At 31.9% G+C, this 25,189-nt stretch overlaps 1 protein-coding gene across 1 annotated transcript; it reads left to right on the top strand.

Moving 5' to 3' along the window:
- Positions 1–720: 720 nt before the first annotated feature.
- Positions 721–23,555, top strand: LOC134715268 (protein Wnt-16-like). The gene is made up of 4 exons (XM_063577347.1): positions 721–990; positions 4,690–4,925; positions 17,832–18,115; positions 22,388–23,555. Exons 1-4 carry the CDS (start codon positions 896–898, stop codon positions 22,871–22,873), a joined length of 1,101 nt encoding a protein of 366 aa, XP_063433417.1. The 5' UTR covers positions 721–895; the 3' UTR covers positions 22,874–23,555.
- Positions 23,556–25,189: the final 1,634 nt, after the last annotated feature.

Raw genomic sequence — 25,189 nt, 5'->3', positions numbered from 1 at the left:
GCTATCATTGGAGGTTATTATTGTATATTTTTTGCGTTCTCTTTTCTTCTAAATTTCATCGTTAATCTTGATTCATTGAGAGACATGATTCCTGAAACTGGCATATATCCTCCAAACTTCTGGAAGAGATAAAAAAAAATAACTAGCGTTTTGAAAATTTCTGCCTTGATCTAATTATGAAATTTACAAGTAAAATACAACAAAATATTTAAAAATCAAGAATGTAAAAAACGGTAAAATATGTAATGATAAATGTTTACAAATATGTACATCTGTCATCAATATGTAATTCTTGACATGTGACACTTAAGTTTTATTTGTTGTCGTTTTATTTTTATGTTTATCCACAAGAATAGCAATAAGTTTGTTTTGTCACAATTTCAAACATATTATTTCAACCTATGCGTCACAGATCATTAATTCACATTATTCTCTTTATTTCGTATTTACTTAACCCCCAATATTGATTTTTATTTGAATATTTTGTTTATTTGTTACATTCCAGTATTTGTTACCACAGCCGGGTATTTTTATATTGATACTATCACCTTTTTCACCTACAATAAAGCAGAGAAAGAAGGAAAGTAACAACTAATTTACAAATATTCATTCATAACTAACGAAATATGTTTAAAATATATGTCTTTGATGTCACGAGGTACGTGTTATCTGACCAATCAAATGCGTTGATTTATCAGGTTCATTCACTGAAATACCTAGAAGACTATCCAATGAACTTGTCAATAAAGCGATAAAAAGCAAATGAATAATATAACACTTTACAACGCGTTTGTTGTAAAGATCATCATTTGTCGTTTAGATCCTCATCCAAATGAATTTAAATTTGACTCACCTGGATTTTTCTCCAGCGCAAAACTTTTTCAACACCTAAAAAATGGATTTTAATATCTTGTGTAGTGATAAAACTTGGATTAAACTATTTTTTCTTGTCTGGATTTTTGCCTCATCTTTTACAAACGGGAATTGGATGTGAGTATAATTTTATATATAAGTTTTTAAAAAAAAATAACAAGCTATTAATCATATTTGATGCGACATTTTTATTTTGATGTCAAGAGTCGAATTTTCATTTGTGATAAATTTAGTTACGTAACTTTTGATGCCCAATTTTATCAGTAATCCTTGGCTATCTTCGTCTGTATCTTAAAGCTTGAAATTTGTTGAACTATATCTTATAAAAAGATATTTAGTAAGATTTAAAATTGTGTACTCTGTTTAGATATTTTTACAAGCGACAAACAAAGTATGCGTATATATTGAATTGCTGATATCTGCATGGGTATTTCTAATTGTAGGTGTAACTTGAACAGCTTTCTAAAATAAATAATAAAACTTTATTTCCAAGACTCGCTACCATCATGTAAAATACATATGTTTTATGCTGTGTTAGACCTAGGACTATTAATATACTAATTAATATTTTATATCCTAGACTAGATCATTAAAGCTTACATCATTACAATTAATAATATAATATTTAGCTCACTTGAACATCTGTAGTAAATGACTTTTACTTTTCAAGAAATTCACATATTTATGCAGTTATCTGCAATAAATTCAAGTACTCCTTTGTTATACCACATCATAACGTGCAAATAAATAAAATTTATATTCCTTATATCACTTTTGTTAAAACTAATGGGATATATGATAAATTGTGATGAATGTAATTTCTAAAAAAATGAGAATATTTTCAAATATTTAACATTTGTCACGACAGGTGTGCTATTACAAAACATTAGTGCTAACAAACATCAAAGGTGTAACCGGTACGATAATTTGTTTGTTACCTGTATGTTAGGTAGATCTTAATGTCCCTTTTATTGTTTTACCTGTTCATAAAACAGCAACAAATTTGTATCAATTTTGTCGATGACAATAGAATCAAAGAAATCAATTTTCATTATCAGATCTGAAATATACATGCCAAAAGCATCACCGAGAACATGTTTAAAACTTGTTTTACAACCCTCTCTTTCTATCTCTCTTGATTTTAAGAAAAGATATAAGTTTCGAAAATATAAACACTGTGAATAGTCATTAAAGTAAAACTTACCTTTGAATATATGTACTTTTGTTAAAGATGAAACTTATGTTTTTTATGTTTGAAATGGAACAAATGATTCGTTTTGATCTTGTATTTAATATGTAATAGGTGACCAATGTGGGTGGTGTGTAATATTTGTTTTTTTAATACTTTTAGGAATATTTTTATATTAAAATTTTAGACTAAAATCTTTGGTATGTTATGTTTGAAATATAAAACTCTGCTTTATAATGAATTAGTTTCGAACCTAGGTTGTATTGTTCGGCTATACTTAAAATGCGTATCTCTCCTTATTCATTATATAACGCATGAAAGTTTACCCAGCATTTTCTAGCCACTAGAAAGTATAATAAATGCAGAATTTATCATCAGAATTGTAAGTTTTTTGTGATTTACTGTTTTAAATCTGATTTGAGTTACACGGCAAATGAACTGTGAGTAATTAATCAGTTGATAGCTTTGAAATACTTGTAATAAAAGAGGTGCGAGCACGTAATAAATAAAGAATTTTATGGAATCAGATTAGCATAAAACGTATTAAATATTCAAATTTACCAACTATTGATAATTTTGAAATTCAATGAAGAGTTTTGACATTAAATCTTTGGAATATGTAGAAATCACCAGTTCAGCATTCTCTTTTTTCTGTTAATATTTTGATTTTAAAACCGTATGATTCACCAAATGATTTGTGTAGTTTTGGTGTTTTAATTCCAAAAGTAAGAGATATTTTAGTAAACGATGTGTAACATTAACAGACACCGTAAATAAAACACTAATTATATCTTATCTAATTATTTCTTAAATCTTTATGGTTAAACTACTACGAAAATAGATTCATATATATTTTCGATAAATACCAATACTTTTGATATTGACTCTGAAATCGTTATAAACACGTAAATTACAACATAACTTATGAAACGTGTTATGCCATTAATTATATAAAGACATTACGAGGCTCTGATCCCGATCTCTTCTAATACATTCTAATAGCACATATGCTTAAAATATCGAAAATGTTGTATGTTACACATTAGTCTTATATCAAAAGACGTTCTTAGTTCTGCTTATGACAAACAAACTTCTGTTTCAGTTTTGCCTTTTAACCTTATTTCGAAGACCACCACCATTATGTAACAGATACATAAGTATTAAAGAAGTCCTTTTTTTTCCTTCCCTGTTACATATTCAATTTAATACATGTCTAGCTTATTGTTTATCTATGTATTCATTAATTTATTTAATTTTCTTTTATTTATACTTGTCTGCAACAGGCATCTATGATGGCGCCTTTGGAGTCCATAACTCACTTATTTTCTATAGACATGATGTATAACATCTCTCTGGTTTATCACTTAAAATTGTATGATACCTCACTGACACATTAGGTACAAAAATAGTAATAGTGTTATCAGAATGAATATGAATATAATTTTTACGTGATATGGTCAACTTTTAATATGTTTCTGCCCATCTTTGTCTTTTGTCTCTGGTAAATAGTTGTCTCATTGGCAAAAATATCAAAGCTCACCCATGATCATATGATGTTACTGTTAATTTCATTTAACTTATCTCATTTTTAGAGTCACCGTTTTGATTCTTCAAAGATTGTCAACATAATAACCAGAAAAATTTCTAACCATAAAAAGATAGTTAACAGAAGACCGCAAAACCTCATAAAATATTTAGAAATATGTTATCCAATAATTGTCATTTATTTGTCTCCAAAGTTCTATATATGTTGACATATTGTGTAAAGCATCCACTCTACGTGTTGACACATTATTATGTACAAATGATATATCTATTAAGTACACTATTCTGACAACCCCTCATTAGTCTTTACATCTTGCTTTACCCCACTGAAAATTATCTCCTCAAATTCTCAGTTATTGCTTTAGTCAACCAAACAGTTAAAATACTTTAAATTATACGCAGACGACAAACTATAAGATGAATCCACTTAAGATGTCGTTCTTTTGTGACTTATTGTTAAATTGTCTGATTTATTATTTAATTGTCAGAATTCCATGACTCTACTTGTTTGAACGAATAAGTATATATACATTTGCTGTGTGTTGGGACTACCGGCGATGTTGTTGTCGTAAATATGCTTCACTACATATTAGCATAATCCTATTGTACCCTGAAAGATAACGTCAATAACGTTCAATTTTTTTAAGATATGCATTAATAGGGGGTAACTGCTTACCCATTAAAGCTGGACCTTTTCGAAAGAAAGAAAATGCCACACAGTATGCAAGGGTTTATATCCAAAGCTTTTTTTTTAATGGAGTGGTCTTCTAGAGTCGAACATTTGAGTACTCGACATTTACTCGCCACTTCACTTAATTGCACAAAGGTTTTTGGAGAAAACAACCCACAGGTTTTTGCTTTCGGTGGTGGGGATCGCTTTCCGTTGTCTTCGACATATTTTTTCCATCGACACTTTTTCTTTTAATCTTTAATCAATTCTAACTAAAGGAGAAAAAAATTGTTTAAAACATAAATATATGTCAACATGATAAGGCAAAAAATGACTGTTCCTTGTTAGGAAAATAACAAAATTCCGCTAAATTTTGCTCAAAGAAATTGGTGATTATTTCTACATTTTGCAGGTATCTTGGAATGTCATCTGTGGCAGTAGACACACAGCAAACTGAAAAATGTAACACGGTGCCTGGACTTGTTTTAGAACAATTAGATTTATGTCAAAGAAATCCTGAATCTCTCCTATGTGTTAGTGAAGGAGCTAGGCAAGCTATTCACGAATGTCAGAACCAGTTTAGATTTGAACGCTGGAACTGTACAACAAGCCAAAATTACAGTGTGTTTGGTCCTATAATGACAAAAGGTACGTATGTCTTTTTCCTTTTCTTTATCATACAAATTATATTTGTGAAATTTAGGATAATTAACGATGGAAAATAAGTATAGAGAGGGACAACATAATACATTCTATGAAAAACTCGTTGTAATATCTTTTGGATAAGAGCTAGATCGTCTTAAATAGAGGAAATTAAAATGATCGTTGACTGAAAAACATAATTGAAGGGGGTTCATGGTCCCAAGATCATGTGGTTTATGTTAAGCAATCATATATCATATATAATCGTGTAAAACCTAAACGAATATCAGTCCTAGGGTCTTTTGGGACGCATATGATGTGGATTATCATATAAGGTTCAGATAAATCGTTCGATTTCTGCGGCTGCAAATGCCTAAATCGGTTTCTATCTTCGTAATTTCAAGACTAAGACCGATAAAAAGAACGGTTTCCTAGTTGGTTTTCCGATTGGGTTTTCATGTGAGTGTTTGCTTCAGTTTTCTTATAGTACATGCTCCATGAATTACTCGTGCCCTTTAATATTTTCTATTACTGTTTATCATATATTGCAGTTTCGTTAAGGTTTTGACCTCAATTATGTACACTTTTCATATACTAAATTAAGATGAGAAGATATGGATAATTCTAAAGAGTTCCGATCAAATATTGACGTCTTCTGCTTTAGATGTTTTACGTCACTTTATAGATTTCAGACAGATAGATTGATAAGTTATATAACTCAATTATTTTAATGAATCATTCAAATATGAATTGTCAATTTTCTACGAAATATGTTACAATTCGACAGTGATCACTTAACAAATAAGTGATTTGTAAATACATGTATTTATATCTTTATTGCTAAAATTTGAGACGTTTAATAAAAGTCCGACAAGCTAAATATCATATTTTATATCTGTTAAGGCCAAACTAAAGGTAGCATATAATTTATCTTTTATAAGGCCAGACAATCAAGTTCATATTTTGTTATGCTCCATATCCAACAAAATATTTAGATTTCATTTTGAAGTGGGAATATATTCCGTTTAACTTTCCTAAGGTGAAATATTCCATGTCTGATGTGATCACGCTGTCGCAGGCCAGACAAACTATTCTAGATTAAAAGACCAATAGACAATTATTAAATTGTTTTCATTTCACTTTAACGAAGCAAAACCAAAATATGATGAAATGATAAATATTACGTATTTTTCTTTGCTGAAACCAAAGCAAATCATTCGACACTTCGCGCTTCTAATGCAAAAAACAGATCTTTACAAGAGTATTGCCAAGAAAAAAACAACGATTCAATACTCTACCATTCCTAAATCACTATATCAAATATCATATCTAGGGATATTCACCATTTACTATTCTGTGTTATTCACAATCAACTCTACTGCAGTATTCACAATTTACTCTTCTGTGATTATCATTAATTACTCTCCTGTTACATTCACCGTTTACTCTCCTGTGATATTCACCATTTACTCTCTTATGATATTCACCATTTACTCTTCTGTTATATTCACCATTTACTCTCTTATGATATTCACCGTTTACTCTCCTGTGATATTCACCATTTACTCTCTTATGATATTCACCAAGCGCTCTCCTGTGATATTCACCGTTTACTCTCCTGTGATATTCATCATTTACTCTCTTATGATAATCACCATTTACTCTCCTGTTATATTCACCATTTACTCTCTTATGATATTCACCGTTTACTCTCCTGTGATATTTACCACTTACTCTCTTATGATATTCACCAATCACTCTTCTGTGATATTCACCGTTTACTCTTCTGTTATATTCACCATTTACTCTCTTATGATATTCACCGTTTACTCTCCTGTGATATTCACCATTTACTCTCTAATGATATTCACCAATCACTCTCCTGTGATATTCACCGTTTACTCTCCTGTGATATTCATCATTTACTCTCTTATGATAATCACCATTTACTCTCCTGTTATATTCACCATTTACTCTCTTATGATATTCACCATTTACTCTTCTGTTATATTCACCATTTACTCTCTTATGATATATTCACCATTTGCTCTCCTGTGATATTCATCATCAACTTCCCTGGAATATTCACCTTTTACTTTTCTGTGATATGCAGCAATTACTCTCCTTGGATATTCACCAATTACACACCTGTAATATTCATCATTTACTTCCCTGGAATATTCACCTTTTACTTTTCTGTGAAATTAACCATTTACTCTCCTGTGATATGCAGCAACTACTCTCCTTGGATATTCACCAATTACTCTCCTGTGATATTCATCATTTACTTCCCTGGAATATTCACCTTTTACTTTTCTGTGATATGCAGCAATTACTCTCCTTGGATATTCACCAATTACACTCCTGTGATATTCATCATTTACTTCCCTGGAATATTCACCTTTTCCTTTTCTGTGAAATTAACCATTTACTCTCCTGTGATATGCAGCATCTACTCTCCTTGGATATTCACCAATTACTCTCCTTTGATCCCGGTATTCACCAATTACTCTTCTGTTATATTTACCATTTACTCTCATTTGATATTCACCAATTACTCTCCTGTCATGATATTCACAAAGAACTCTCCTCAGATATTCACCATTTACTGTCCTAGAATATACACCATTTACTCTCTTGTGATATACACCGTATTTATTTCTCTCGTGCGATATTCACCATTTAACTCAACTCAGGTAAAACATAATCAAAATTTACATCTTCGAACTTTTTTAAATTTTCAAAATTTCAAATATAAAAAAAAATGTAAGACAGACGCATTTCAAAGGAACTAATTTCTTGGATTGCGATACTGGTCTGTTTATTAAGAAACTAGAATAGAAAAATCAAATGGAAGTACATGTACACTGAATTGCTTCATTTTGGTAAAAGCATATTAAAAATGCTAAAGAATTAAATGAAATATATAAAAATTCTAAACGAGTAATCATTGTTTTTTTTTAATGCTTTTGATATTTAGGTCTATTTAAAAAAAAAGATTTATTCTGGTAAACACTTCCAAATCAGAAATCCAAAGTTCTTAAATGCTTAAAAGTTACTATATATAAAATTCTTTCGTGACTTACAAAGGTTGAGATTTTGTATAAGAAGACACATTTAATGGAAACCACGGAAGATAATCTTCCTTATAGTGACTAATGCATTTAAACGTTCAACAAGACAAACAGCCAGATTTAAGCATATCTTCTTGTATACACTAGACTTTCTAAATGCGCTATATCTTACAACACTGTAATCATATCATTCTAAATATTCAAACCTTTCCTCTAGTTTTCACGTAAATCTTACTACATCGCCATACTCTTCTTTGATGTCTAGAAATCTACCATTTATCAGTAAGAAAAAACGAAAACAGCTTGACTAATTTGTTAGCCTGGTAGATTAGAAATTCATAAAATGTTCTGACGGGTCTGTCACGTGGGTCACCAGGGTTATGTACCTGTATTTCCACGGAGAAAGGTGACAAATAACTTTTGTACAAAAGTTAAAAAGCAAAGATATCAAATTTGATTTATTGAAACTTCCAATGTTAATTACTGTGCTTAGATAATATTAGCCGTATTACTATTGAGTAAATAGTTTTCAACACCATAAGACAATTTCTCATAATGAATTCTATTATATTTTCATTGGTTCTGTTGGGGCGAAATAGCTAGATTTTCGTCATTTGACCAATGCGATAATTACATTTGGTTACCATTGTCAAATTATCACTTTACCGACTGAAATGGACTGATTTTAATCTAGAACTTATTGTGAAAGACTTATGTTGTTTTACAGTCGGATTTTGGTTTGGACTAGTAGTGTCTGTACATTGTCATGACTAATGAGATTGACCCTATGGTTTTTCTTTTATACATTTGATATCCATGCTTTTTCAATACGTGTCAGTGGTCTATATTTTTTGAGAAAGGATCTGGCAGAAATATATCCTTCTGTGCATGAAATACATGTCAAACGGTTTATTAGCTAGCAATGTGTCTGTACCGTTGATGGTCGACGGTAGTGTTTTTGACAGTGTATGTTCGCCCGATTTTGTATATTTATTAGCAGTGGTTTTTCATGTTCTGACATAGTGTGTTTGTCTGATTCTATTACTTCAAAGCCATGATTTTGCTAACAAAACGAGTGAAATGATCTGGTTTGGTGCATGTACATCAACACATTTAATGTTAGTTAACTGCATACAGTCCCATTTGGTTGGACGATAATATAATGCTAGATTTACTCTCCAACCAAATATGAGTGATATTTTATATTGTTTGGAAGCAAGTTACAGTGAAGCTTATCCACAACTCCCTTTTTCTTATGATAAACTAGTAGTCAAAATGGTATAGCTTCATTGACCTATTTGTTGGAGCTGAGACTGCTGTACTAACTTAACTAATTAAGTATAATAGTTCCAAGTTGAAAATAAGATGGTTAATTTGATCATCGGAATCAAATATTGAAATAATTAGTATGGCTGCATAACCATTTCTTTTTGTTGAATGAATAACAAGAACCGAAAACTTATAGAAGGTAATTCTATCGTATCAAGTAAATTTAACAGAACTTTGATGTTTTCGGATTTCTCTTGTATAGATTGGCAGTGTATATAAATGATACAATTGTACGAATAAACAATTTCTTTAATGTTCAAAGAAATGTGAAAGACACCAAACGGAGTAATTAAACTCATTAATCGAAAACCAACTAACAATGGCAGGGGAAACCAGAAAAAAACTACAAAAAGAAGAACAACAGTACACGAAACTAGAGCAACATAAACCTAACCAAAAAATTGCGGTAGATCTCAGATGCTTCGGAAAGCAAGTTGAGCAGATCCTGCTCCACATGTGGCATCCAGTGATAAATCTTATTCGGTAGGTCACATGCATTCAATGAAAATAGAACGGGATTGTGGCCACGAGAATCGGAACATATCCGTCGTCATCTGTGACGCAGATATTCCAAAAGGGTCAACCAACTCATGTGATGACTTCCATGAAATATCCGCCGGAGGTGTGATTGAAATATATGTCAAGACATTCTATTCAATATATTTATTTTGTACCTTGCGTCTACATACCCAGGTGTTCTAAAGCTTAATGTTGCTAGTTTTTTAATGTATGTTTGTATGTTTTAAATCGTCAGTTTCCTTATCAAACATACCCACTTTGACATCATTTAAAAAATTTGAATCACTTTCTCTTGTTTCTGATGACGTATTTTATTCTTCACATAGGTCCTTTGAAAATGTACTGTGTGCAGCGTCTGATTCCAATCTACAAATCTGAAACGCATTACATTTAAAGTTATATCTTACTTGCAATAAAATGCAAATTCGGGATTTTTTCCCCTCTTAATGTCACATAGATAACCATCTGTTTGATTTTTATTTACAGGTAAAATTAGTCATTCAAATTACCATTCATTCATTAGAATTCTAAACATGCAGAACTGCAATTCTAGCTGTAAACCATTGTCATTTTATGTAAATAATAGAATCACAACAACTCGTGTAATTTACTGCGGTTACGTCCTGCACTGCCCCGCCGCCCCGTGGGTGACACATCGCCGTGTTGGTCACAACTTGCACTGCCACTTCGCCCCATGGGTAACGTCTTGCCGTGACTGCCACATACCGCCGTGGGTGATCGTCTGAAACTTACCAAACTTTTAGCTAACTTTTTTTCGAGGGCATTTCTTTTATGTATTGATTAATGGTTTGTTCAAGTTTATTTTCCGGCTTTAAGAGCTAAAATGAGTACGCACCGAAACTGATGAACGATTGTCGGCTTTTTTTTACTATATATGCGTTAAATCGTATAGAATAGGCAAGCGGAAAATAAGAAGAAGTGGTATGATTTCCAATGAGGTAACTCTCCATCAGAGACCAATTGACGTTATTTGTGATGTTCTCTTATGATTTATAGAACACATAAACAGCTATTTTCATAATACGTTCATAGTTAAGTCATAAGAGCTTTCTTACATGTATAATGACAAAACATTCTTTGAAGTGTAAGCATGCTATTACGCCTTCATCATTTTCGTTTGACTCCAATTTTAACGTCTTGTGAAGAAAAAGACATAACTACAGCGATTAGATATGAATTGTTTCAGAAGTATCGGCATATATGAGACCGGGTTAATTAACTTTGACCTCTGCTGTAATTATCATTTGTTGATTAGAGAAAAACACTTATCCTTCGTTTTTTGTTTCTGAAATGTCTGTTGAAGTCATCATGCAGCATAAAAGCATGCTATTAAAACAAGCCAAGCGGTTAGAACCATTCTGCAGTAGGCTATAATCTGCAAATTAAAAGTCATATTATTGTGCACATATTGTATTTGTACCGAGAAGTTCCTCTGATGAAAGATCAAAGACGACGTAAAATTGAAGATTAAATGTATGATAGCCAATCATATTGGCTCTTAAATCATATTTATTAAACATAAATGCTTTCGTTATTTAATAATCTATGTTCGTTTACCGAAATTTATGAGAAAATCGGGAAACCACATTTTTATTATTATTGGACGCAGCAGGGCATAATTTTTCTTTTCGTTTTCTAATTGAAAGTTGTTCAAGTTGTATGAAATTCAGTATTGCATGTCGGTTTGCTAAAAAGGGCATTTTCCTTGTTTATGTATTTATTTTATCATTTTGACATTACATTTCTTGTGAGTACAGATAGAGTTAAAACAATATAATGAAAATTATATGACATTTTGTATTTTGGTTCATCTCAGAATAATACTTTGATTTTTGTTTGAACTTATCTCAATTCTACCAAACCGTATGCTATTTAACAATTGTGACTTGGGACAGGTGCACAATTTTTTGGCATGTTTCAAGTAGTTGTGGGAGTATTCGATATTGCACTTGTATTATTATGATCAGAGGTTAAACGAATTACATCGTAAAAACGCAGACCAAAAACACTTGTATATAAGTGCAAATTGTTTTATTATGAAATCAAACTGAAGGTACTTTATCTGTTTTGTAAAGATGAAATTGGCATCTAATATCGGTTGTTGTAATTTATAATAGATTTCATACAACACCCATAGTAGATTTGTGTTCACAAATCAATCGTTAACGACGATGATTTAATATTTTATGTCAAAAGATTATAAACGATTCAATCCCCCGCCCCCTCCCCCACCTCCCTTTTCTCCAAATTGAAGAAGAAATAAGATTTAAAGATTTAAAAAATGGCATACTGGTTATTAGATCGATTAATTGTTTATTTAACGTCACGTGGCAAACATTCAGGACGAGAGCAAGTAAAGGTTTATTTAACGTCAAGTGGCAAACATTCAGGACGAGAGCAAGTAAAGGTTTATTTAACGTCAAGTGGCAAACATTCAGGACGAGAGCAAGTAAAGGTTTATTTAACGTCAAGTGGCAAACATTCAGGACGAGAGCAAGTAAAGGTTTATTTAACGTCAAGTGGCAAACATTCAGGACGAGAGCAAGTAAAGGTTTATTTAACGTCAAGTGGCAAACATTCAGGACGAGAGCAAGTAAAGGTTTATTTAACGTCAAGTGGCAAACATTCAGGACGAGAGCAAGTAAAGGTTTATTTAACGTCAAGTGGCAAACGTTCAGGACGAGAGCAAGTAAAGGTTTATTTAACGTCAAGTGGCAAACATTCAGGACGAGAGCAAGTAAAGGTTTATTTAACGTCAAGTGGCAAACATTCAGGACGAGAGCCAGTAAAGATAGTATATTCAAAGAGAAGCGATAGGTATGAAGAGCCGGAAATATCGAAAGCCACGGGGAGTATTAAAGGTATACATTTTGGATAGAGCGGGCAGATATTCCGGCGTTTTTCATCAGACTTCCTACCGACCCCTCAATGATTTTATACCACAGGCACTCATCTCAGAATTTATTATTTTTATAAAGGTATATAGGATTTTTTTTATAAAACGAGTGCCTGGGGTTTATACATGTAGAGCCTGCATGTCACTGGCAATTTTACTTTTTGTCAACGAGTTAAATAACCCTATATAATAGACAATCAAGTGAAGATAATTCTAACAGTTTTGTTTTGAGGTTTACGGTTTTTTCCTTCAAACCCATTAAGTATAAGATGTAGCGTTGAAAAAAACATTTTTTTTGTAATCAATTTCTTTTCCCTCCTATTTCTTAAATCGAAATGAAATGTGCATGAAGTTTATTTCTTTTGGAGCCCAATGAAATCTTGTATATACTAATTATGAACTGAAGTTTTTATATATGTATCTATTACAAAGGGGGCAGGTGTTTAATGTATACTAGTATATTTATTACGCATTTGTTCTTCTTATGATCTCATACAATAACTTGTACGAGAAGGTGAAATCGTTTCTAAATTATGAAATACATTTAATATGCAATATTACTTTTGTTTTCCTTAATGTTTAGTTTTCTGTAGTGTTGTTCATCTTGCTCTTTGACGAGGGTCCAGTCCTTTCTTCTTTTATTTAGACATCCAACCCCCGTAGATATTGTCTTCAGTGGTTTTGACCAGTGTCAAACTGTTGTTTACCATTCAAATTAGCCTTTTGACGATGATCCAAGAAATACGGCGCTTCATAGAAATAAACTATTACACAATTATGTTCAAGCTTTATGAAAAAAAGACGAATAAAATAACGGATAAGTCACCAATGACATCATTCCTATTCCAACAAGTCTCTTATGTTATTTAAAAAAAAAAAGGAATGAGTATACTAGTATACTATGTAACATGAATATGGTATATAGGAAGAACAAATGGCATCGAAGAAGCCATTGATTCAAATACCAAAACCAAAATATTATACTATCTAAAAAAAATATCAATGTGGTTATTTTTCAGAAGCATATCAAGTGAAGTTGATATACGAGTCCTGTAATCTTTTAAAACGTGAACATACGTAATTCCAAATTAAACTTTTTTCGTTGGGTATAATACCTATGATTTAGACTTTGAATAATACACATTCTGCCTATCAAGATAAGATAATTTTAGGTAATAAAAGTTTATTTATTGATCAGTGTTATAAGAGGTAACCTATGTATCCAGTCAATAAGATATGCTCGTCAATTACCCTTGACTATTGTTACTATTAGACTGATCATAAGGACTTATCTCCCCTTAAAGTCTGATGAAGTACCTATACAACTACATAGTCAATATTGACTCAGCAGATACCAACAAGTAATAGTGATAACATACAGGAACTTAGAGATATATTGTACGACAAAACTAGGCAGGGTCTGGTGGTCCCACATAAACAAAACATTTTCTCATCATACAGCTTAGAGTATGACGCGTGGGATGTGAACTTAAAAAAGTTCAAAAAGACATTGGATTAAAAATAGCTTTAGCGGACATACACAAATTGTATTCTTTATTTAACATTTTATTGTATCAACCAGCTTTTGTTTTTGCTAGCCAATCATGAATCCAACCCATTGTACAACGAATATTTTCAAATGATAACTCTTGCAATCAAATTTCCTATGCTGATCAACTGCAAACAAAATTAATAGTGGTCTTGCAAATAGACTAGTTGACAACATTTTTCACAATTCGTGTTCTTGCCAATACACCTAGTTGACAGAATGCCAGACAATTCGTTGTACTGCCAATGACACTAGATGACAGCTAGTAAAACAATTTAAAAGACCGCAAGGTCGTTCACGGCCTCCCCAATGAAGCTAGAGGACAGCTAGTAAGATAAAGATAAGACTGCAAGATCATAAACGTCTTTGCCAATGAAACTAGATGACAGATAGCAAGACAATTTTGAGAGAATGGTCTTGAGAAACGATGATAGTCCGTCGGAAAGGGACGATAAATGACTGACCCGTGTTAAAAAAGAGCTTATCTCTTGCATGTAAAAGACACTCTTGTAGATTCTGAAAAAGAGCAGGCTTTATATGTCGCGACAAAGCAGCACTCGCACCTGCATGGTGGATAGGGATTAGTATAAGTTGCAATAACGTGTTTTCTAATCCATTATGAATAAATATGTTTACCCTAAGACATCCTTACAGCCTGTAAGATAGTTCACGACGTTGCTAATCCTTGTGGAAGGCTGTACTGTTGCTTATTATTGCTTATATCTACTTTATTTGAAGTTTGCTGGATAGTTGTCTCATTGACCGTGAATCATACCAAATCTTGACAGCCTGCAAGATAATTCACGGCCTTGCAATAAAATTAGTTGACAGCCTGCAAGATATATCTTATATAATACTCGGCCTTGTAATTAAACTTGTTTACAGCCTGCAAGATAATTCACGGCCTTGCAATAAAACTAGTTGCCACAACATCGCGTTGGTAAAAAAACTATTTTCGTCCATGCGGTATAAGTATGAAAGATCTTTTCGTAAACCTCGCATCATTTTTTCAGCAACCTGATCTCACATTTTTGCAAGAAAGTTATGTTTACAACACAATGCAGGCATGAAAACAAGACCTTTTCAATTTGTAAACAAATCGTAGAACGAACGATAAAGCAGCCGAGAACAAAATATAAGTAAGATGAAAAGATTCTTCGTTCTGGTAGATTTTATATGTGTCGATGAAACGGCGTAGAAAGCCAGCATACATTTGTTATAGTCTTAATTAGATGTTATTTTTGGAAGGTTGGCCTCATACGGGTATAGAATGACGTTTTGCTAAAAAGGAACATGATGATTTTGTTTGATCCTGTTGTGTCCCAGGGGTTTATAACTATCTGGCTATAAAATATACGCAATTAATTCAGTGCATTACCATTACCATCCAAATATAATTGAATTTTCAAATGATAAAATCATCCAGTGAGAGTGTTTTATCATTATGTATTCAACAATAAAGTCAATTTTAAGGTAAAATTGAATGAAGAGGAAGCCTGGACTTAAAAAGTAAATGCCAATCGCTGTGAGAACGGATCTAGCTTTAAATAGACTTTGAAGTTTATACTGGTATATTTGTACATTACTGTATTTGTATATATAAGATCAAAAGAACTGACAGGTATTAAATTTATTCAAAATCACTCCCAGTCTGTGTACATAATTGTAGCAAATAATGTTGACCTGACGCTCTTCAAATATACTTAATTCAATAAGGACCACAAAGTATGCGCCTTCTCAACTTTTCTGCATAGGAAAATGTAAATTTAAAACACCAGATATTATGCATTGAGTGCGAGTTTAAATCATTTTCATACGAATATGAATTTAAACAAAAAGATAAAAGCGATTAACATTTCATATTAAACTAAAAAGGTTTGTTCATTCACGAGAAGACGTTTAACTCAGATAAGAATGTAGTTTCCAAACGTTTTCGCACATTAAAGCTTGAAAGGAATTAACTCAAACGCCCTGAGTACAAAATGGATGCTCCAAGAAGACATGGAAGACACGTGCACACATATTATTAAGCTTAAAAAAATAACCAATTGCATGTGAAAATAAACACAAATGATCACCTCGTATAGGTTTCGTTTACGCAGGAAAAAAGCAATATTTCTGAATCTAAGGAATCACTATATATAGTGACCAGTTCTCGATTGATAATATCAGCCTACTTGTATGACAAAAACTTGTATGAAAAACTCGACTTTAGTGATATACATGTAATCGTTTTGTAAAAAAGTGTAATAAAATTCTTAATTCATAAATCATTTTCGGAAAAGTGTAATAAAATTCTTAATTCATAAATCATTTGCCCAAAAAGATAAATATACGAATCAGCACGCGATAGAGTGACGACATAACAATAGGAAAGATTTAGTACGTTTTAGAAAAGTTCGTCTCCAAGTAGATTGGTATTTCAAGTGGTCAACTTGTATTTAAGAAGAAGATGTATATTAACCTTGAAGAATGAAGTCTTTAAGTGCAAGAGAAAAGAAACCTTGCAACATTTAAAAAAAGAAAGCTATAAAAATGACAAAAACGAATAAAGCGGTATACCGTTTGACGAACTGGGCGATAAATGTATGGATTAATTCAATCATTTTGGCTTTCATATTTGGATTATAACGTCGTTATTGCTTTTTTAATCCTGTTATATTCCAAAAAGGCAGTCTATATTTGTTACGGGAAGATTTCAATTCACCTTTCATTTATTACTTTCGTTCAAGAGTAAAATCAACATTGAAAGAAACAACAATCTTATGGGTATTTATTAAAAACTGAATACCAAATTTTAAAACTATCCGAGCTATGTTTGGGAAAGCGTTATATTAACGAATAAAATAAGCAATTATTGCAGTGTTATTGCGTCTGAATGGTAGGTCAATAAGGATGTTACAAAAATAAGGAAAAAGTGAACCCACCGCACCAAATTCCTCTACACGTTCAATTACATGCACCGCATCGAATTTTTGTACACTTTCAATATTACCGCATCGAATTCCTGCACGCGTTCATTCAATGTTCCTTGAACCCCCCGCATCGAAATTCTTTCCACGTTCAACCACACCACATGGAGTTGCTGAACACGTCCAATCACACCGCATCAAATTCCTGTACGCGTTTAATCAATGCTCCTTGAACCTTATGAATCGAATTCCTGCTCACGTTATACCACACCTCATCGAATTCCTGTACGCGTCCAATCATACCGCATCAAATTCCTTAACACGTTCAACCAATGTTCCTTAAACCCTACGCATCGAATCCTGTACGCGTTCAATCAATGTTTCACATTTACACCCTATACATGACAATCAATGCTGCTGTGTTTGTTTGTGATGATAAATTTCCGAAACAGAACTATCCCTGTTCCTGAAGACCCAGACAATAATCAAATATCTGTAAATTTTAGCATTTGATGTTCTATATATCCTGTATTTTTCCTGATCGTCTTCACGTGATAATTATATCTTACACAAAAAAAAATCTATACATATTTGTTTGTTGTCTGTTTATAGGTACCAGAGAGACTGCCTTTATCTATTCCATATTAAGTGCTGGTGTGACTGATTCTGTAACCAGGGCTTGTAGCGCCGGTAACCTGACAGATTGTGTATGTGATCCCACCAATGATGGCAAGAACTCTGTAGAAGGATGGGTGTGGGGCGGATGCAGTGACAATGTACAATATGGACTACATTTTAGCCGAAAGTTTGTTGATGCACCGGAAGTGCTTAAACACCAAGATACGCAAAGTGTTAGAAATAAAATGAATATTCATAACAACGAAGTAGGACGACGGGTAAGAAAATATTTTTCATTACAATTTATAAAAATAGTAATAGTTGTCGTTAAAAGGACATAGTTGAAAACCCTGCTTCAGCACTTCAGGTTAGCTACTTTTTTTTTCAGAAAAAATGTAGGTATGTCTACACTGTCAATGGTATTCAGTGGTGTCTTCTTTAAAACAAAAAGAATTAACATGAGTACAGAAAAAAATCTGTTTTAATCTCCTAAAAAATGGAAATCAAAGTTTCTGGTTTCGACAATTGTGATTTTAAGTTTTTCATGTTAGACGAAGAGAAACACTACGTGTGCTATCACAGTCACTTGACACCGGTTAGGTATCTCTATCATACCACCAACACTCAACATTCAATTTGTAGATCCCAATCACAATTGTTTACTGTTAAAATGATTTTGTTCGATTTGACAATAGATTTTGGATAAATAGCCGTAAACAGGGTGTTAAGTGTTACGGGTATCGCTCAATCACAGTAATGAGGCTTAAATAAGTCTAGTTTACCGCCCCTTAGAAATATGCACGGCTGATCAAAGAGGAGGTTCCACAATGAAGGAATTTTAACAATTGTTATAATTCATCAATTCTACCGCGTCTCAAATTTTTAAGTGTTATGGTTATGTCGAATTTATCAGTGAAAATGATTTAATTTCTTACCACTACGAAATGATGAGTTTCACCAATAACATTACAACTGTCATTTCAGTCATAGCAGGTTTTAATAGCCCTTAACCTTAGCACGAGGACCAAGTAGATTTCACAAGTCACAAAAAGGATATGCAAAAGCTACAACAATTCCCACTGGAAAATATAAAATCTAATACCCATAGCATATGTCATAATACTAGTCATCAATAACTTGTTAGAAATTCCATTCGTCTGAAATTACAGAAATAAAATACGAACCTGTTGTTAAAAGTTAATGGCGTCCATAAGTTTTGTATAGTCATAAAAGAAAAATGTTTGACTGGAATTCAGAAGCGAAAAGAATTTGACAACTAAAACATCACTCTAAATGTTGTAATTTATTACAAAAGACAAAGTACTTCAAGTCTTCCACAGTTACTGGAAGACTGTCGTCGAATATAAAAAGACTTAAGTCAGGAATCTGATGTACAGTAGTTGTCGTTTGTTTATGTAATATATATGTGTTTCTCGTTTCTCGTTTCTCGTTTTGTTTATATAGATTAGACCGTTGGTTTTCCCGTTTGAATGGTTTTACACTAGTAATTTTGGGGCCCTTTATAGCTTGTTTTTCGGTGTGAGCCAAGGCTCCGTGTTGAAGGCCGTACTTTAACCTATAATGGTTTACTTTTTAAATTGTTATTTGGATGGAGAGTTGTCTCATTGGCACTCACACCACATCTTCCTATATCTATTAAGGATACTAATAACACAACTTTATATATATCCACCAATGAGCAAATCAAAGACCCCACAACAGACTTCCAACGTATATCTTTTTAATTTAGACGTTTTAAAACATCATCTTAGACCTAAAATTTGTATCGGTATGAGCATTCAAAAATTAAAATTTCTTTAAAGTATTACCGTTTGCGCAATTTACAAATAATACATGTTTCCTTTAATAAAAAAAAAAGGAAAGTTCTATCAAGAGTAAATTTAGAGTTGAAATATTTTTTTATGAAGTTTGATAAGAAAGATATGTTTTACAATTCATGTTGTAAATAAAGCCATTATGTCTTACAATTTAGGTTAGATGGAAAACTATGTCTTGTAATTCTTATTGAAACTATTTTGTTTTTGTTAAAAAGTTCGTCCGAGTTTTTACAGACGAAATAGATTTGCTATATATATTTATTTTATTGCTTGCTTTCGACGGAACTCTGCATTCAAATTCCACCTGCATCTAATAATGAAAAAAAAATTAAAAGGGAAATAAGCCGTCCGGATTTTTTATCCTATAGAAAAGGGGCTCAATTCTTTTTTTGTGTAGAAATATGGTGTAGAGGCTTATAGAATGCAGGTAAAGTATTCGAGACTATATTTGTCTGCTTTTATATGCGTTAAAACCCGCATATCATCTCCGGGTAAAGTACATTAACTTGGTAAATTGGGAGAGAGAAAAATAATGAGTAATTTTACATCTGTTCTTTTTAAAATTCATACATTTATGTATGTTTTGAATATGTCAATTAACTATGTAATGTTATCGTATATAGATCAGAAGACTATTTATCCAAGTTTGAATTTTATAAAAACTTTTACTTAAAATTGTAATGACAATTTTTGAATGAAATTTAATAACAAAACCCGACTTCCCGACATTAGATTGTCAGCATTTATACGATCTTTACAAACTTGTTGACAGATATTAATGTTTTAAATTCAAAAATATGTTTTCTTTTCATAATGCAGTGTGAACAATGTCATGTAAATTTTCATCACATCCCCATTAAGTTTCCAACCCATTAAATACCAATATAAGTGGTTATATTTAATAAAGTCAGGACTGAATCAGTATATGGAGATTTTACTGGGTCGGTAAATCTGATCGAAGTTTAAGTCTCCAACTGCTTATCTGTAGAAATATTACATTATTTAGCTTTTAAAGACAGAAAGGCGTTCGTGCAGAGATGTATTGACAGCTACCCAAGTAAACATAATTATATATCTGATATTAATAAATATTAAGCGCCCTTTCAAGTTAAAATAGACAGATACCCACATCCTGATGTTGATGAATAATTCTACGTTTTATTACTGTGGTTATAATAGACTATAATTTAATTAAACATCAGAAATTGAGGGGTAGATGTTTTATCGCTTATTTCTTAGTTCGTTTTACCGGTTTTTTTTCTAAACAATTTCAATTCTCGGGTACGTTTTTATCCATTTAAGGTTGATAAACCTGAAGAGAAAAAATGGTTTGCTAGATGACTTTTCCAATTAAAAATATTACAATTTGAACATGTCGACAGGAAGAACGTTGTATAATGCACTTTTTCTTATGTTCTGCTCCCTCGAGCAAAATGTACCATTTAAGGTATTTGTGCACGGTTCTGTTGAGGCGCTTGCTGGTAATTTTCTCCAATGTTTTCATTACATGTAAAGCTTTCTTAACGTAGTGGTAGCTCTTTGTCGAGTTCTGTCGTGTCAAATTTGGTTTATGATGCAGTATGTATAAACAAAATTAATGTTTGAGGAGATGTCATGCTATGTTTTATGATGTGGTACAGTCAGTTTTTTATTTGTAAAAAGTTATTTATGGGTATGTTGTTACATAATTTTTTAAAGATGCATACATGACTGATTGATTGATGGTTGATAAACGTCCAGTGGCAAATATTTCATGCATGTTCAGGACGACCATAAATATATATGTTTAAGCGTTTGTTAATATATTCCTTCCCAAAGAGTGAAAAGAGGACTTTCACAAACAAGATCCTCATTCAAATGTCAAGTTTTAGTGGATTTTAGTTTTCAAAAGTAGACTACTAAATCTCTGTATGAATTTTGTCTTATCTTCTTTTACATAAATTGTATTTTTTTCAATTTTTCAATCAATTCTTTTTTTCAAACATCATTTTTCAAATCTTGCGTACATGAAAATCAACACAAAAATCACATTTTAAAATCACTGATGTGAATAAGACTACTTTATTTCTTTCAATCTGACGATCTCATCTCTGTAGGAACTCGCATCATGTGATGAAACTTATTTCAAAATTTAGTTTAAGTATACTATTATGATGTGTAAAATAAATACATCAAGCATAAGGTTGTCGTAGTTAGCACTAGGACGTCCGAATATTTCTTTTCGTATTTATCCGCGCCAGTAACCAATTTCGTTTACATTGATGATATTAATGCAATGAGGTTGAATAGTTTTTGAGCTATTTAAATGCAGGAATGTGATTGAAAGACCGAATTATATTCTATGGAAATTTGGTTAAGGGTAAGAGGATTAAAAACGGTCCTATATTTATCCTAAAACGAATTTAAAGTCAAAATAAAAAGTGTGGTTATATACCAAAGATTCGGTTTAGAATTATACATTTTTGAACTCTTTTCTTCATCATGTAAATAAGTTACTAAGTAACAAAGCCATATACATACAGGACCGTGTAATAGATACCCAACACACTCATTCTTATGAAATAATTCAAAAGAATTCCCTAAACAATACGACTGTCACTCATCGAAAAAGTTTTTAATACTAATGTTCAAGGTGTTTAGTGAACACGCAGGTTTTTTTATGTACTAGTATCACATATTTGCATTACTGTAATACTGTTGGTTTATTTTCAGACTGTGAGAGATATGATGAGGCTTCGATGTCGTTGTCATGGTGTTTCGGGATCATGTGAAATTCAAACATGTTGGAAGAGTTTACCAAAATTTAGCACTGTTGGAGCGAAACTAAAAGAAAAATACGAAATTTCAGTGAGAATAGCTGGTAGATCGAAAAGAAAGCTAAGACCCAAAACACCAAAACGTCATAGACAAGCCCGAACCGGACGCAAGAAAAGATTATCAAAAGACGATATGGTGTTTGTCCATAAATCTCCAAACTTTTGTACGCCAAATCCTATAAAAGGTATTTTAGGTACGGAGGGTCGCCTTTGTAATAGAACAGGTTCAGGACCTGAAAGTTGTGATTTGTTGTGTTGTGGTAGGGGATATAATACTCAGGTTGTGAGACTAACAGATAGATGTCAATGTAGATTTATTTGGTGTTGTTATGTTGACTGTAAAACTTGTGAGACATTGTTTGATAGACATACCTGTAAATAAAATATAGGACTGGTAATTCGAATAAAATCTGGCGATTATTCATTATGCAGTAATTGTATCGTTTATAGACCGTTATCAACGTTGCCAGTCGAATCTTGGTACTGTTTTAAGTAACCGTAATGACAGCTTAGGACAATAGACCTTTCAATGGAATGAATACACGTGAATGTGTAAGACAAAGTGAAAATTGTACAAATCGATACATTTCACGAGAGACTTTCGATGGATAGTAAATATACTGTTTGAACAGTGATACCTCATAGTTTTTGATCTGTCAAATGTGTAATAAACTTGCAGCTAATGCACGTACATATGTTCTTTGCAACCGTCGAACAACGTTTCGACCTAAACTTATAATAATGCAATTTCTGATTATATTTATTGAGTTATATATAATTATCTGGAGTAATACGAATTCAGTAATTCTCATTTCAATTCGATTTCTCGACTTTATAGTACGTTGCAATAGTAGATGGTGGAGAACCGGCTATTTGACTGGATTGTCTCCCTTTGTTAAATTTTTGGTTACTATTGCCCGTCAGCTTTATCTTATGTTCTTACGGTAAATTTTAAATCACTTAGATCTAAAGATCGTTTGGATATTGTTGTCCCAAAGTTTGGAAAAATGAAAGGGTTTTTGTCATTGGGAATGGGACTGAATACCGGACCCTATTGAATAAATTGCCCTGTCTGCTTGATAACAAAAATGGAAAAAAAACGGAGATGTATTGCTTGATAACAAAAATGAAAAAAAACGGAGATGTATTATTGAATTTTTAAGAGAATAATGTAGTTTACTAGTAAAAGTGTCGGTAATTTCTCTGTTTTGTGAATACGGATATTTTTTTCAAAGATGCGAGCTACAGTACTGTATCTACCTCGGTATATTTTTATAGACATACCCGGTTTTATATTCACCATTTCTATAAAAGAGGTAGGGTTTTAACTAATTAGGAAAAGGAGAGGTCAAGGCTGTTAACGAGTACTTTTAAGATGGAGAGGACGGGCAATATATATTTTTTTTACAATCAACGTATATGATTAGTATGAGAGTACTTGTATATGATTAGTATGCGAGTACTTGTATATGATTAGTATGCGAGTACTTGTATATGATTAGTATGCGAAACCCACTCTACGGATACAATTAAATTGGTATGACACATTTGAATAGAAGAAAAAAACAACATTAAACTTATCCAGCAACCGTGTTCAAACCATGGTAAAAATAATGAGAAAAGAAACGGGGAATTGTATGCGTTCTTTATTTTGAGAGTTATCCCCCTTCAGTATAGACGAATCACATTTATTTATTTATTCAAAGATCTGATGTTAATTGAGAATTCTCAGTTTTTTAGAAGAGACGATGAAATATTACATAATATAAAGATAGAGTATTGAACTGTTATAATAAATTGAATGTACTTAAATTAGAATACCTTTCGTAACTTTTAATGTACAAGAGAAAAGATTTTAAGGTGGATACAGTTCTTCATAGACAGTTTTTCTCTGATTTAGATGATAATATATGTTGTAACATATATTGCACAATCCCTGTAGAATAGAGCTACTCGAAACAATTGTTATTTATTGTTGCTGTAAACAGAATTTTTGGCAAACTTTTCAGGTTTCAAGGGCGTCATTATTTATACGGGGTTAAACAAAAAATATATCCCAAGCGTTAACTTACATAACGAATAAAAAATAACATCTTTGATGATGATCAAATTGAAAAAAAAAGATTTTATGGTGTTTGTTAGAATACGTGTGATTATAAAAGTGCATATTTTCAATCGGGATTTGAAAAGGTATAAAATTGACAGAATTATAACTCTCCTTGAATGTGGCAATACTATTACAATTATATCAACACCATGTAGTTGACATTAATGGGAAAATCATCTTTAAATTCTGATCATCATTTAGAATTTTTGCCTTGTATACATGTATATTTATGTTGTTTTGTTTTTTCATTGTCATTTTACATAGTGCATTCCTTCATTATCATTGTATTTTATACATGTTTAGTTTTTGTTAAGTTATTTTGTAAAAAATAATAGTAAAGTTTTATCTATGAAAGAAGTGTTTTTATTTGTAAAGTGCAATAAAACCAATGAAATTTGATATACTGTTTCATAGCGTAAAATGGTTTATCCAAAATCGTTGTTAGTACATCAAATACCGACAAACCACAAACAAAACTCGAATCGAAAAAATTTGGTTAACGAGCCTGAATTTGAATTCCTTTATTTATGTAATATTTGAATTAGATGGGGAAACATAGCGATAACATGCATACACATTTGCATTTTTATA

Source organism: Mytilus trossulus, chromosome 1 (assembly GCF_036588685.1).
Source record: "Mytilus trossulus isolate FHL-02 chromosome 1, PNRI_Mtr1.1.1.hap1, whole genome shotgun sequence".
NCBI lineage: Eukaryota > Metazoa > Mollusca > Bivalvia > Mytilida > Mytilidae > Mytilus > Mytilus trossulus.
The sequence above is the reverse complement of the archived record's forward strand: the minus strand, read 5'-3'. Positions and strand labels throughout refer to the sequence as shown.